The sequence below is a fragment of the Stegodyphus dumicola genome, chromosome 1 (genome assembly GCF_044657685.1).
Source record: "Stegodyphus dumicola isolate Sdum_Otavi_A_Nest chromosome 1, ASM4465768v1".
NCBI classification, from domain to species: domain Eukaryota; kingdom Metazoa; phylum Arthropoda; class Arachnida; order Araneae; family Eresidae; genus Stegodyphus; species Stegodyphus dumicola.
The window spans coordinates 68,308,212-68,321,040 of record NC_140768.1 but is presented as its reverse complement, the minus strand read 5'-3'; the positions used below and the strand labels follow the sequence as shown (position 1 = coordinate 68,321,040).

Here is a 12,829-nt window from a genome sequence, read left to right as displayed (position 1 = left end):
GTCTTGTTAAGGGTTTAAGTCCCTTTTTATTCAACGTAATAAATTACAAGTGCGTGCTCTTGACGCTCACAAACTGCGCCAACTCGGCGGTCAAATAAAAATAATAACCTGAAAAGAAATTAAAGACAAGACTCTAACTACGAGGCTCTCTAAAAGTAACTAACTCACCGCGTTTTACAATACCGCTGCTAATTCAGCAAACTTGAAGATCACTTGAACGATTAACACTACTTCCAGGCAAGCACACAGGCCGAAACGCGGGGTTCTTCAATTTCTGGCCAACTACCTCCGCGCTCGTGAAGTAAGAATATCACACCTCGAACTCGTTTCCTTTCTATTTAAATCAGAATACTTCCGCTGATAATTTGAATCCTTGCGCGTTCTACTAAAATTTACATACTCTGGCATTGGCAGTTCCAGGGGAAAGTAAGGCTTGACAGGAAAGATAGTTTAAACTTAAAATAAATGTTAGTTAAAATAAATATAAACCCTACAATTTATTATTAAGCATGAAAGGTACAAAATATTTAAAAATTATGAAGAACCATACAAGTTGTTGCATCAGGTTCTTCTGTTTACAATAAAATTAATGTAAAATTCCTTACCTGCTGCATCTTCAGTGCTCACGACGCCAGGCTTCTAATAATAACGTTTTCAGTAAGAGTTTCTATTACTGCTAACAAGCCATTTTGTCTTTTAATTATTTATTGAAATAAGACATTAACATACATTATTTACAAGGTAGGTGATAATTATTTTAAGACAGTACATTTTAATTATGAGTCTTTACGTTCCTCAGAGCGGTTCCAATCTCGACTGGTTCTCGGAACTTAATTACAGCAAAAGGAAAGGAAGAGATGCCCGCCACCTAGCGGCAAAAATGTGACATCCTCCTACCTTTTGATTTTACCTCCATAAGATGGGAAAATTAAAGCAAAATTTATCAATAATCAAACAAAAATTCAAGTACAACTTTCACAAATATGAAAAGTAACTAATACTCTAAAATTAATACTTACAAAGAAGGATTACACATCTAAACATTTTCTGCATTACATTCATACCATATCCAGATAACATGTTTCAATTGACTACTGTTAGGACATTTAAATTTCTGAAATACTGAAAAGAAACAAAAATTAGTATAGCAATTTAAAAATATGTAACAAGTTTTACAGTTTTACGTCCATATCTAGTTTGATTGTTCATATCACTGCCACACTTATCGGCAGACTTTTCTCTGTTCATGGTGAAGTCACTAAATAAGTTAGGTCTATCAAGTTCGAGAGGATAAATACGTTTCACGGGTCTTAGGTGTTCACACTTTGCAGTTTTCACTTTGACAACACGTACTTCGTTGTCTTTCCCAGGATATAGTTCTACAACACGACATATTGGCCAATCTATTCTCTTCTTGTTGTCGCTGCCGACAAACACCAAGTCATTTTTGTTGATAGTCCGAGTAGATCGTTTAGATGGTTTTTGCACTAGGATAGCTAAAAATTCATCACGAAATCCTTTGCGAAAATGTTCTCTTAGTTCTGCAAGTACTTGTATCTTTTTGTCAGATTAATGGTATCCAGGTAGTCTAAGTCAGGCACTCCGACGTCGTGCACATCTTCTAGAAACATTGAAGGAGTTAGTGCCGTAAGATCATTTGGATCTTCTCAAAGGTACGTAAGGGGTCTTGAGTTGATCACTGATTCGATATCACAAAGTATAGTCAACATTTCCTCGTAAGAGACACAGGACTTTCCGAGAACATTTCTCAACATCTTCTTCACTGTTTGTACCAACCTCTCCCACCAACCGCCCCACCATGAAGCAGTTGGGGGATTAAACTTCCACTGTATTCTCATACTAGTTGAATGACATTCTATTTCTTTCCAATCTATCGATTTTAACAGATTTTCAGTTGCAACGAAATTAGTGTCATTGTCGCTGTAAATAATACTTGGACGACCTCTTCTGGCAATAAATCTCCTTAACCCCAAGAGATTCATTTGTTGTTAGGGGCAGATGTTGCTGCAAATTTATTTACAGGTAAAATCGAAGTTCTTCCTTGGGGAAGATTAGTTGCTGTAAGTACAAGACTTGGGTGGACAGTCATGGGGAAAGCGAACACTGACAATTATGAAATAGAAAATTCCTTTTCCACGCTTTCGTTATCTTTACATATTTCTGATGCCACGCTGTCAGAACTGTAGAGGCTTGATGTTGTCGGAATAACAGATCCAGTTACAAAAAAGGCTAGAGAGGAAAGGGATTTGCCAGCAAAATTGCAGTTCGAAAATTCTGTATCTCTAAACGAAGAGGGGCGTTATGAAGTCTCACTTCCGTGGGCGGAGAATCATGTACCACTCTCAACCCACAAGGATTTAGCGTTGAAACGTCTACAATCTACCACCCAGAAACTTTTATCTCAAAATTTATTTTCTTCATACAATGCAGTTTTTAATGACTGGTGTAACTTAGGAGTGATTGAAGAAGTTAAAGAAAATATAGCGGTTGACTATGGACATTATTTGCCACATAGACCGATGATCAAAGAAAATAGCTCAACACCAATTCGACCGTTGTTCTATGCGTCTGCGAGGAAACAATCGCCTCCTTCTCTAAATAAGTGTTTGGAGTGTGGACCAAATTTGATAGAACTAATTCCTTCTCTTTTGTTGAGATTTCGGGAAGGCAAGTTTGCTGCTATAGCAGACATTGAAAAGGCTTTCTTACAGATCAGTGTAAAGCCTCACGATAGAGACTGGCTTCGGTTTTTCTGGTGGAATGATGTGGAAGAAAGGAAAACGAAAATATTTCGTCATACTAGAGTAGTATTTGGGGTTTAAGAGTAGTCCTTTCCTTTTGGCATCTGTTATAGAATTCCATCTACAAAAGTACATGAAAAATTCTTCATATGATACGGAGATGATAGCTAAACCCTTGCGTAGCTTCTACGTAGATAACGTTGTTGCCAGTTTTAACAAAAAATCCGAGATGATCCAGTTTATCGAAAAATCTCGAGAAATAATGCATGAAAGTTATCTTCTCGCGATATTGTTCTGTAATTTCGAACTCATTTTCGAATTCATCAACACTCAGAATTGGTTCAACTTCTACATCGGCATTAGCTAGTGTTTCGGCTTTAGCATTAAGGTGTTCTAACAATTCTTCGAGCTCATTAATACTACCTTCAGATTTATTTAATTCACTTTCGATTTTCTTAAATAGTTTTGTAACGGCAGTTCTTGAGATACTTCTTTTCTTTTTTAATTTATCTACTTCTGCCATTATCTTTCTTAGATTCAAACACTTACACAAAAAATATACGTCTCATGGAAAACAAATATTTAACTCTTACTTAGAAAACAAAATTATTCTTCTGCTGAATATTTCAAGAACAAGTATTAAAATCTTCAATTTTAATATTCAGCTTTTGAATTCACTTATTAGAACTTTTCAAAAAACCTGGCGTTCCTGTTCGGGCGCCATAAAACTGTTGCATCAGGTTCTTCTATTTACAATAAAATTAATGTAAAATTCCTTACCTGCTGCATCTTCAGTGTTCACGACGCCAGGCTTCTAATAATCACGTTTTCAGTAAGAGTTTCTATTACTGCTAACAAGCCATTTTGTCTTTTAATTATTTATTGAAATAAGACATTAACATACACTATTTACAAGGTAGGTGATAATTATTTTAAGACAGTACATTTTAATTCTGAGTCTTTACGTTCCTTAGAGCGGTTCCAATCTCGACTGGTTCTCGGAACTTAATTACAGGAAAAGTAAAGGAAGAGATGCCCGCCACCTAGCGGCAAGAATGTGACACAAGTATTTAAATTCCCTTCTTAATAAAAATATTTCTTTCTATTGGCAACTCATTAAATTTTGTTTCCTTAATTAAAATCTAAGCGTAATTCGAAAAATGTTTATGTTTTTAAAATTTTGTATTATAGCGTACATTTTTTTAACTTAAAATGCCACAGAAATAAAATAACAAAATGACGAAAAAATATAATACAAATAGAACAGAATCAAAAGCAGAAATAAACACCAGCCAAGAAAATTATAGGAGAAACTTTAATTTTCTTGGGGAATGTTTATTTCTGCTTTTAATTCTAATATGCTTTAATAATACTAATATGTTTCATTGCTTTTAATTCCAATATGCTTTAATAATGCTAATATACTTTAATTGATTAAGACACAGTAACACGCCAAACAAATACTAATTCAGAAGTCAAACAACAAAAATAAGCGTTATATTTTCAAATTTTATTATCTTATCTAATCATTATATCCTATCTCGTTCATTTGCGCTTTTGCAGCTGAGGATGGTGGTTCGATAAAACCATCGAAACTAGTCCTGTGAAAATTTGAAAATATAACACTGCTTTTTGTTGTTTGACTTCTGAATTAGTAATGCTTTAATTGCTTTTAATTCGGCGTTAAATAAACTCAGTTAATAGGGCTTATTACAATATTATTGAACTCATAAAACAACCGTCAGAACATAAAACAGCTGTAGAAGGTTCAAAACAAAAATTAGCAAGAATTATGTTAAAATTGATAAATGTGCGAAAGCCTAAAATTGGATTGTTCGTTTGGAACTATATTCATCTGCGCTTTTCTCCGAAGAAAGATTTTTGCATATGTCTCATGTTAGCATACTAGTTCAACAGAATGTAGTAGAGATTTCCGCATGCTACCGGATAGTTACCATCACCAATGAATAGAGCTGCAGTGCAATCGTAGGCTTGTGGATTGATTTCACGAAACGGGAAGTGTTTGAAGACTTCCTAATCAAGCTCGATCCTGAACTAGCTCAGATAATGATAGTTATTTTCCAAGAATACTCCTAAAAAAGATGTCATGGGGCCACCGAGATGTTAAAGTTACTTGCTTTAATGGCAATTAGAAGAGTATCGACACAAACAATCTGCAAACACCTTTTTGCATGCAGATTTTATGCATGTAGACCAACTTATTTGTATCCTGGGCGTCCCAGCATCTTCAAAACTCAGTTGAAGATCACCATGATTGAAAACCTGTCGTGTGCTAGGAATCTGTGTAAAAAAATAGGAGCTTATAACTAATGATCCTTGAAATCGTTATAATTTTATTAAAAATATAAATTGATCTAATTTTAGCATTTAGACCTAATTTAAAATCCTAAAATGTTACGCTTATTTTCCAGTTTGAAAAGTGTTTGTATTTCATGATTTTAATTTAATAAACTTAATATATTCCTGAAAAATATACCCTAATAGTTTTGTTTTTTATATGATCAAATTGGGTATTCATTAAATATTTCGATACTTTTCTTTTCAGATAAAGTACTTCATGGATCCCGCGGTGCACGCGCTTCAATATTTAGATGTTATACAAATGAAAGATACGACTCATAAATCTCATTTCTATCACAGCTTAAAAGGAGCTTTAGTCAACATTCCAAAGGTAAGTACATTTTTATTTTACAAAGCTTATTCAAACCTACAGAATTAAAACACTTACTGTTACTCTAAAGCATCAACTCTCGTGTTAAAATACATACGCAAAACTGTAAGTATTCATTAACTAAATAATGCATCAAAATGCGTTACTGAACCTCATCTATTCAAGAGAATTTGAGTAAAGTATAGAATTCATTTTCAAGGGAACGATTTGATACAGAGAGTACTTTTAGTATTCTGAAAGCAGTATATTTGTAAGCACTTGAACCTGCAGTATAAAAAAACGAATATAGTAAATTTATCTAATAATTAATTTTCAAACAGAGTTTGGAATTAGATTTATATTCATTTTACAGAGGAGATTTATGCATATCGGCAGAATATGATATTGATTCATCTTCCAGCAAGCCAAGTTATTCTGCAGAATAGTTTTTCCGATTAGGAGAATACGATGTTTTTGTCAATTTCTTGTTATTTAACACTTTAATCTGAGACGATCTCGATCAGGTCCACGAAACATTATGCCCGAAAGGAAAGCAGTGCTATTCGTTCAGCAAAGCCTCGGGTGCTTTATTTAGTGACTGTAAGACTGCTCCTTTCCAGTTATGATTGAGAACATTCGGAGAAACGAAATACAAAGTCCGTATACACCTTTCTCCAACCTCCAAAGTGATTTTCAGCTCGTCAGTATTAAGCTCCTCAGTATTTCATGCCTGCAAAGATACCATTCTTTGCAGCTTTAAATAAGCTTTTGCGAAATTTGAACTCTACCCCAACGATATAACATTCCGTACATGATCATAACAACATACACTGCTGGCCACCGTAAATGCAAGACCCTGAAGGAAGCATGCAAATAACATGAAATTTACAACATGCATTAGCGGAGGTGAGGTATGCAAATGATCAGAATTTCAGCGCAGACGCACATCACGCGCGACTGTGGCGCCACTTCAAAGCGCTGTTTAAGGCTTGGAGTTTTCGACGATTTCAAGTTCGGCAATTGTGTTTTTCTTGTGGTTTCTCCCCACAAAAAAAAAACAAAAAACGATCCATTATGCCTCGTAGTAAACAGCGATCATCGTTTGATCAACTATCCGAGTTCGACAGAGGAAGGATAGTGGCCTACCGAGAGTGTGGATTATCTGTCAGGGAAATCGGTAGTAGTATTGGACGAAACCAAACAACTGTAATGCGGATATGTGACCGTTGGATGCAGGAGAGTACGACGGACCGAAGTATTCAATCCCATCCACCTCAGTGCACCACTTCGCGTGATGACAGGAACATTGTGCGCATGGCAGTGACGGATCGCTCAGTCACATCACGAACCATAGCACAGCACATTCAGTCTGTAACGCATCTTCAAGTGTCTGCGCGTACCATTCGATGCCGTTTACAGCAGAGTGGTGTGTCTGCAAGACGTCCCATTGCTTCGTCTACTCTTGACGTAGGACCACAGACATCTCCGCCGCCAATAGTGAGATGAAAGAAGGATATGGACGGCAGGCAGAATGGAATTGTCTTTACTGACCAGTCATGCTTCTGTCTGCAACACCACGATGATCGGATTCGAGTCTGGAAATAACTTGGAGAAAGGATGCTAAACAGCTGCGTCATGCACCGCCACACTGGTATTATGGTATGGAGCGGTATTGGCTACTACTCTCGCACTCCTCTAATACGCTTTGCCGGTACTTGAAACAGCCAGCGCTACATCTCCGAGGTGTTGGAGCCAGTTGTTCTTTCTTACCTTCAGGGCTTGCCCACAGCCCTATTTCAACAGGATAATGCGCGACCACACGTGGCACGCATTTTCCAAGGGTTCTTCGTCAATCGCCAGATAGAATTGCTTCCGTGCCCAGCTCGCTCTCCGGATTTCGTCGATAGAAAATATGTGGTCCATGGTTGCTGAATGATTGACCCAGATTACATCCCAAGCTGCCACACCAGATCAAATTTGGCAACGTGTGGAAGCTGCTTGTTCTGCTGTACCCCAAGAACACATTCAAAGTCTCTTTGAATCAATGCGGAGGTGTGTGGCATCGGTGATCTCCAACAATGGCGGCTACTCTGGCTACTGATTCTGGAAGGAACAACACTTCACAGACGTCAGTAAATTTAATCATTTGATACTTGGTCAACATGTTATGTACTAAATAAATTTTTTGTGATCTCGCTTGTCTTTCTTGGTGTTGCAAATTTGGGTGGCCAGCAATGTAGATCAAGATAGTATTTTTATTCCTTCGAGCAGAGGTATTCATGTTCGATTCTCTCGACAGATTTTGATAATTAAGTAAAACTTTTTGCATCATTTTAAAATTCTTATGGCCCCTTTTCATTCCGAAAAACAGTAATTAATTATCTAGTCAAATTATGGAATTATGAATCAGCTGAAGTTTTAATGGAAGTTTCGACATATTTTTGTATAAGTAATTAAATTTTCTTTACTCCATTTACGCTTTTCCACATTTATATTAGCTGGTATACTACAACCTTCAGTTTTTTTTTTTTTTTTTTATTAGAAAAGCTTGGCGAGAACAAAGACCTTTTTACAACATGAATTAACACATTTTAATTTCAAATTCAAAAACGTATATAAAAAGCGGTACAGCTTAATTTAATTACCTAATAATACAAATATCAAGTATATTTCAGAACTTAATAAGGAACAATATGTCCTTATAATTCTTGAATTCGTTTCAAAATGAGATTCCCTTTAGCCGTCTATAGATATCGAAATTTCTGGACTTAATGAACACATATCCAGTTACCATTCACAGAAACCTCTGCACTCTCTTGTGTTCAAATAAGAGCACATGACACGCAAATATTTACTTTTGATTCGGAACTATAACCTGATTGGCAATCCGCTGAGGGAGTCTTAATAACTGTGCATTTTCTGTTGAAACGTTTCATAAAAAACTGAATCTTTTCCGAATTTAGAAAATAAAGTTAAGCTGAAAATAACTAACCAAGAACGAATAGAAATTTAACAAGAAATCTTCAGTTATAGAAAGTAGATTTACAAACAGAATTTAGGAAATTACTCTATGGAACAAAATTTTAATTTGCTTACCGAGGTTATGAAATAGCGAATTTCGCTAGTAGGCTAACCACTATGTCATCATCTCTAATGAAATTACAAATTCTCTCCTCTTACCAAGAATAGACACTGAATCAATACTACCATATATTGTTAAAGTATAATTAATTTCTAAGTAAAAATTTTAATAACATAAATTGGGTAATATTTGAGTCCACAAATTAATGAATGGTTTAATTGTACTAAAAGGTGTCTCAAAGTAGGTTCATATATGCATAAATTTTACTCATATTCACTTAGGAATATTTGCATTCCTCTTCTTCCATTTAAAATATTTATCAAAAAATAAGGAAGGGTATATTTAATTAGCAAATCCAAAACTCCGGACATTTCCAGTTTTCCAAATTCTGAACTGTCTTGAAATGATTCATTCTTAGGGATTAAATCACATTTTATGTTACTAATCAAATCTAATTTTACGTTCATAAAAATGTGACATTTTATGAAATGTGCATTCAATCCAATGTTTGGAAGAAGCAAAAGATAAACTTAACTGTCACTACCAATCTAATTTGATCAGTCTATTTCTGATCTGTAAAACATGATATAGTATCATCGAAGGCTAATTATTATAAACGTTTTTAAAAAAAGTACTTTCTCTACGAACATTTGCAGTTCAGGGTTTAATTTCAGTATTTATTTAATCAAAACAATTTTTATATTATCTAAATGCCATTTGAGCTGTTGGCTGTTTAAAATGAAAAAAAAAAAAAAAAAAAAAAAAAAAAAAAAAAAAGGTAAGCTGTCTAAAACGGTTCAAGACATACATCGGTCCTTTGGCAACAAGACTATAAAAGTGCTTTTGAAAGTCCTGGGAAAGCTGATAATTTGACTGTAAGACAACTCCGTGTAGAGTTTGCATCCGCAGCTGGAAATTTTATAGCTAGACTACTGCATACAGAAGTTTTTAATGAAAATGTTGCTCAAAAGGCCAAACGTTTTATTTTCGCTGTCATCTCAAAGACAGCAGCATACATGATTAAGTAAAGAACATTAGAATTTGGGGTCTACAATAATTAAATTTTATTCTTTTCACTATTGAGTCACGTTAGCTGTGTGGACAGGAATGGCAAAGGTTATATGTGTAATTTTTATGAGTAATATTTTACATTTTCTGGTCTACTTACTTTACTAAAGTCATGTTTATGAAATAAAACTAACTTATATTTCTTATATTAACTTATATTGGATGTTAGCTTATTTAAACTGCAGATTTGGTTGAAACATTTGCTACCATGTATGCCAATTCATTTACCTTTCACATTTTGTCTAATGACTCTGCATTCGAAAGGTCTTCAAATTTTATTCACTTTAAATATGAAGAACTTAAATAACAACCCCCACATATTCAAGTATTCTAAGCAAATATTTCGCAAAATTTTGACATCTTTTCGAAAATCGCCATTATCTCCTTTCAAATATTCATCCTCTTCTTTAAATGTAGATTAGTCAACTTAAAACTTTAAAAATTGTCAATAGAAGTTTTAGGATAATTATGCTGATTTTGAGGTTTTCTTCCGGATGTTAATTTAAACCTTGAAAATGAGGAATGGTCGGAAAAATGAAGATGCGCGATAACACTAATTGGAAACAGTATGTCCTTTAAAAACCAGCCATGCCGAAACGCGCTATCTCTAAAGAAACAAAATTTTCAGATACCGTTGATGTAATTTTATGATCCTGCAAATTGCTTTGATTTTTAAGGTTAATCTCATATTCTCGTTTGCGAGAAGAAAAATTCATTTTCTCTTTGCTCTTGAAACATTAGTTTTAATGAAGGTGATATATTTTACAAAACCATTTATTTATAGCAAAACAATTTTTCTATAATGCTTCACTTTGTATATATTTATTTATTTTTGGAATATTAGTTAAATCAATAGTATCATTATTCCTCTTCACCTTTGCATTGACCATCAAAACACTCTTTGTTTATCATTGAGGATTATAGTTTAAACCATATCTGTTAGGGTAAACAGCTAAATTTCTTGGCCTCGTAAATAAACTTTATATCCATTAATTCGAAACATAAATCATTCTGTTTAGATTTTGTGCAATAATGTTATACCATGCTCCTTGTGGCAGAGTAGTAAAGACATAAAAGGCTGGAATTCAGTCCACAGTCTTCTTGGAAGTTACCGTTTCTGTCGCGCACGTATAAAATAAATACCTTCAATTTCTCTATAGAAAATCTTCGTCAGAAACTTTTTATAATTTAAATAGCACTATTATGTACTTTGTTGTATTCTTAACCTACTCACAAACTAATAAACCTTGGAAATATTTATACTAAGTTTTATTAATCTAAAAATTGTTTAAAACTGTTGAATAACAAATTATTATGTTAATTAAATTGAGATTAGAAGCAAAAATAATTTAAGGAATTGCCGAAAATCTATGTGCATTTAGTTATTTGAGACCATAGATATAAATAAAGCAGAAAGATAAATAAATCCTTTTTGCCAGGTCTAAGCACTGTACAAGAAATCAATAAAGAAGTTGTCTGGTAGATGCCTTTCCGGAAAGAAAAGTGATGAAAAGGTATTTCTGGGTCAGAAAATAAAGGAAGGCTCTGAATATAAAAGAGATGCAGCAAGATTTATTCATTTGATCATGGGATGTTCCTTTATTTCCTATTTGCTTTTCAAGGCATCTTATTTGTCAGCCCTTAGGGACCATATATTTCCTCAAGTGCCAACCCAAAGTCAATGACATGCAAATCTTAAATCTGTTTTCTGTAGGATGGTAGCTTAATACACGCTCAACAGGCAGGAAAATTTACATAATATTTAGGATTACAAATATTATTCCTGAGACTTATATTTTTAACATACAGTGCAAAAAATATTACTACAGACTTTGTTATCCAGTTCATTGTATAAAATATTATTTCAGACGTATCATGCGCTGTGTTAGAAAGTAAAATTGAATTCGAATAACATCATTCGTTATTCTAAATTCTTCAATGTGGAAATATATCAAAGATTTATTCTTTATTAGACAGGTTTTCTTGCAATTAATGGTTGGTACGTGCCTATGATAAAAATGATGTATATGACTCTTAGATCGGCGTTTATTTAACCATCAGCTTCATTCGCATTGAACGTTTTAAAAGTAAAGGATACATTTTACTTTAATAAAGTCTAAAGCAAAATGCCATGCGTCTATATAAAAAACATCACTGAAATAGTAACACTGGTGTAGTGCTCACATAAAAGATTTTACGTGGTTTTATAAAAGTTATCCAGAATAAATTATGTTTGGAATCTTCGATAATGTATGTGATGTTGAATATAATTAATTATAAGAAGAGGAACAAACCCGGCCTGTATTTTTTGAGCTAAAGGGGATACTCTTTACTGATATGATCCGTAAGTCATGGTTAGTAGCCCTGACTTTTCAGCATCCGTAAACAGTTTTTGCATCAGTATGCATAGTCTTGGACCCATTCGTGTGCCTATCCTGATGATTTTTCGTTGTCGTATGAACTTGCATCCAATTAGATGTAATTTGTGACACGAAACTACTGACACTGGTTGATCCATGGTTCCAAGTCAATCGCTCAGTATTCCATCGTTAATGAATGCTATCTTTTGCTATATCACATGAAAGGATGATGATCTATTGAAGCATTCTTTGTTACTTAAATTGATGGCTGTGTTTGTACAAATATAATTGTATAAATATTTAGTATAATATATTTGTATAAATATTATTGTTTAATATATATGTATAAATATTTGGCTGGGTTGTTATCAAATACTATGTGATACTAATACAGACAATTGGAAAGGATGTGAGGCTCAGGAGAATATTTCCTTACTAAATACTCAATACCTCATAGCAACCCAGCAATCGCGCAGTGTTAGAAACGTCATCTGAAATAAATTATATTTGGTATCTTCGACAAAGTGTATGATGCTTAACATAACTAATTACAGGGAGTTGAGCAAAATTGGACCGTCTCTTTTTATAGGGCTAAAGGCTCTCGATGACAAGATTTATAAGTCAGGATTAGTGGCCCTGACTTTTCTGAATTCATAAACTGTGGTTTGTATTACTGTGCGATGTCTGAGACCCACTCATGTGTCTATCCTGATGGCTTTTCTCCGTCGTAGGACACGAAACTATTAACTCGTGTTAATAGTCATAGATAGGTTAAATAGGTTGATACATGGCTCCAACAATCGAGCAATATTTCACCGTTAATGAATGCTAGCTTTTACTATATCATGTGAATGGATGATTATACGTATGACATTTGTCAAGTGAA

At 34.1% G+C, this 12,829-nt stretch overlaps 1 protein-coding gene across 1 annotated transcript in view; it reads left to right on the top strand.

Annotated features, from left to right (window-relative positions):
• LOC118198090 (SCY1-like protein 2) overlaps nucleotides 1-12,829 on the top strand; it is a 459,500-nt gene that overhangs the window by 215,841 nt on the left and 230,830 nt on the right. The window contains exon 7 of the mRNA XM_085816142.1: nucleotides 5,329-5,454. Within this exon, the coding sequence (XP_085672268.1) occupies nucleotides 5,329-5,454 (126 nt within the window). The remainder of the gene's footprint in view (nucleotides 1-5,328; nucleotides 5,455-12,829) is intronic.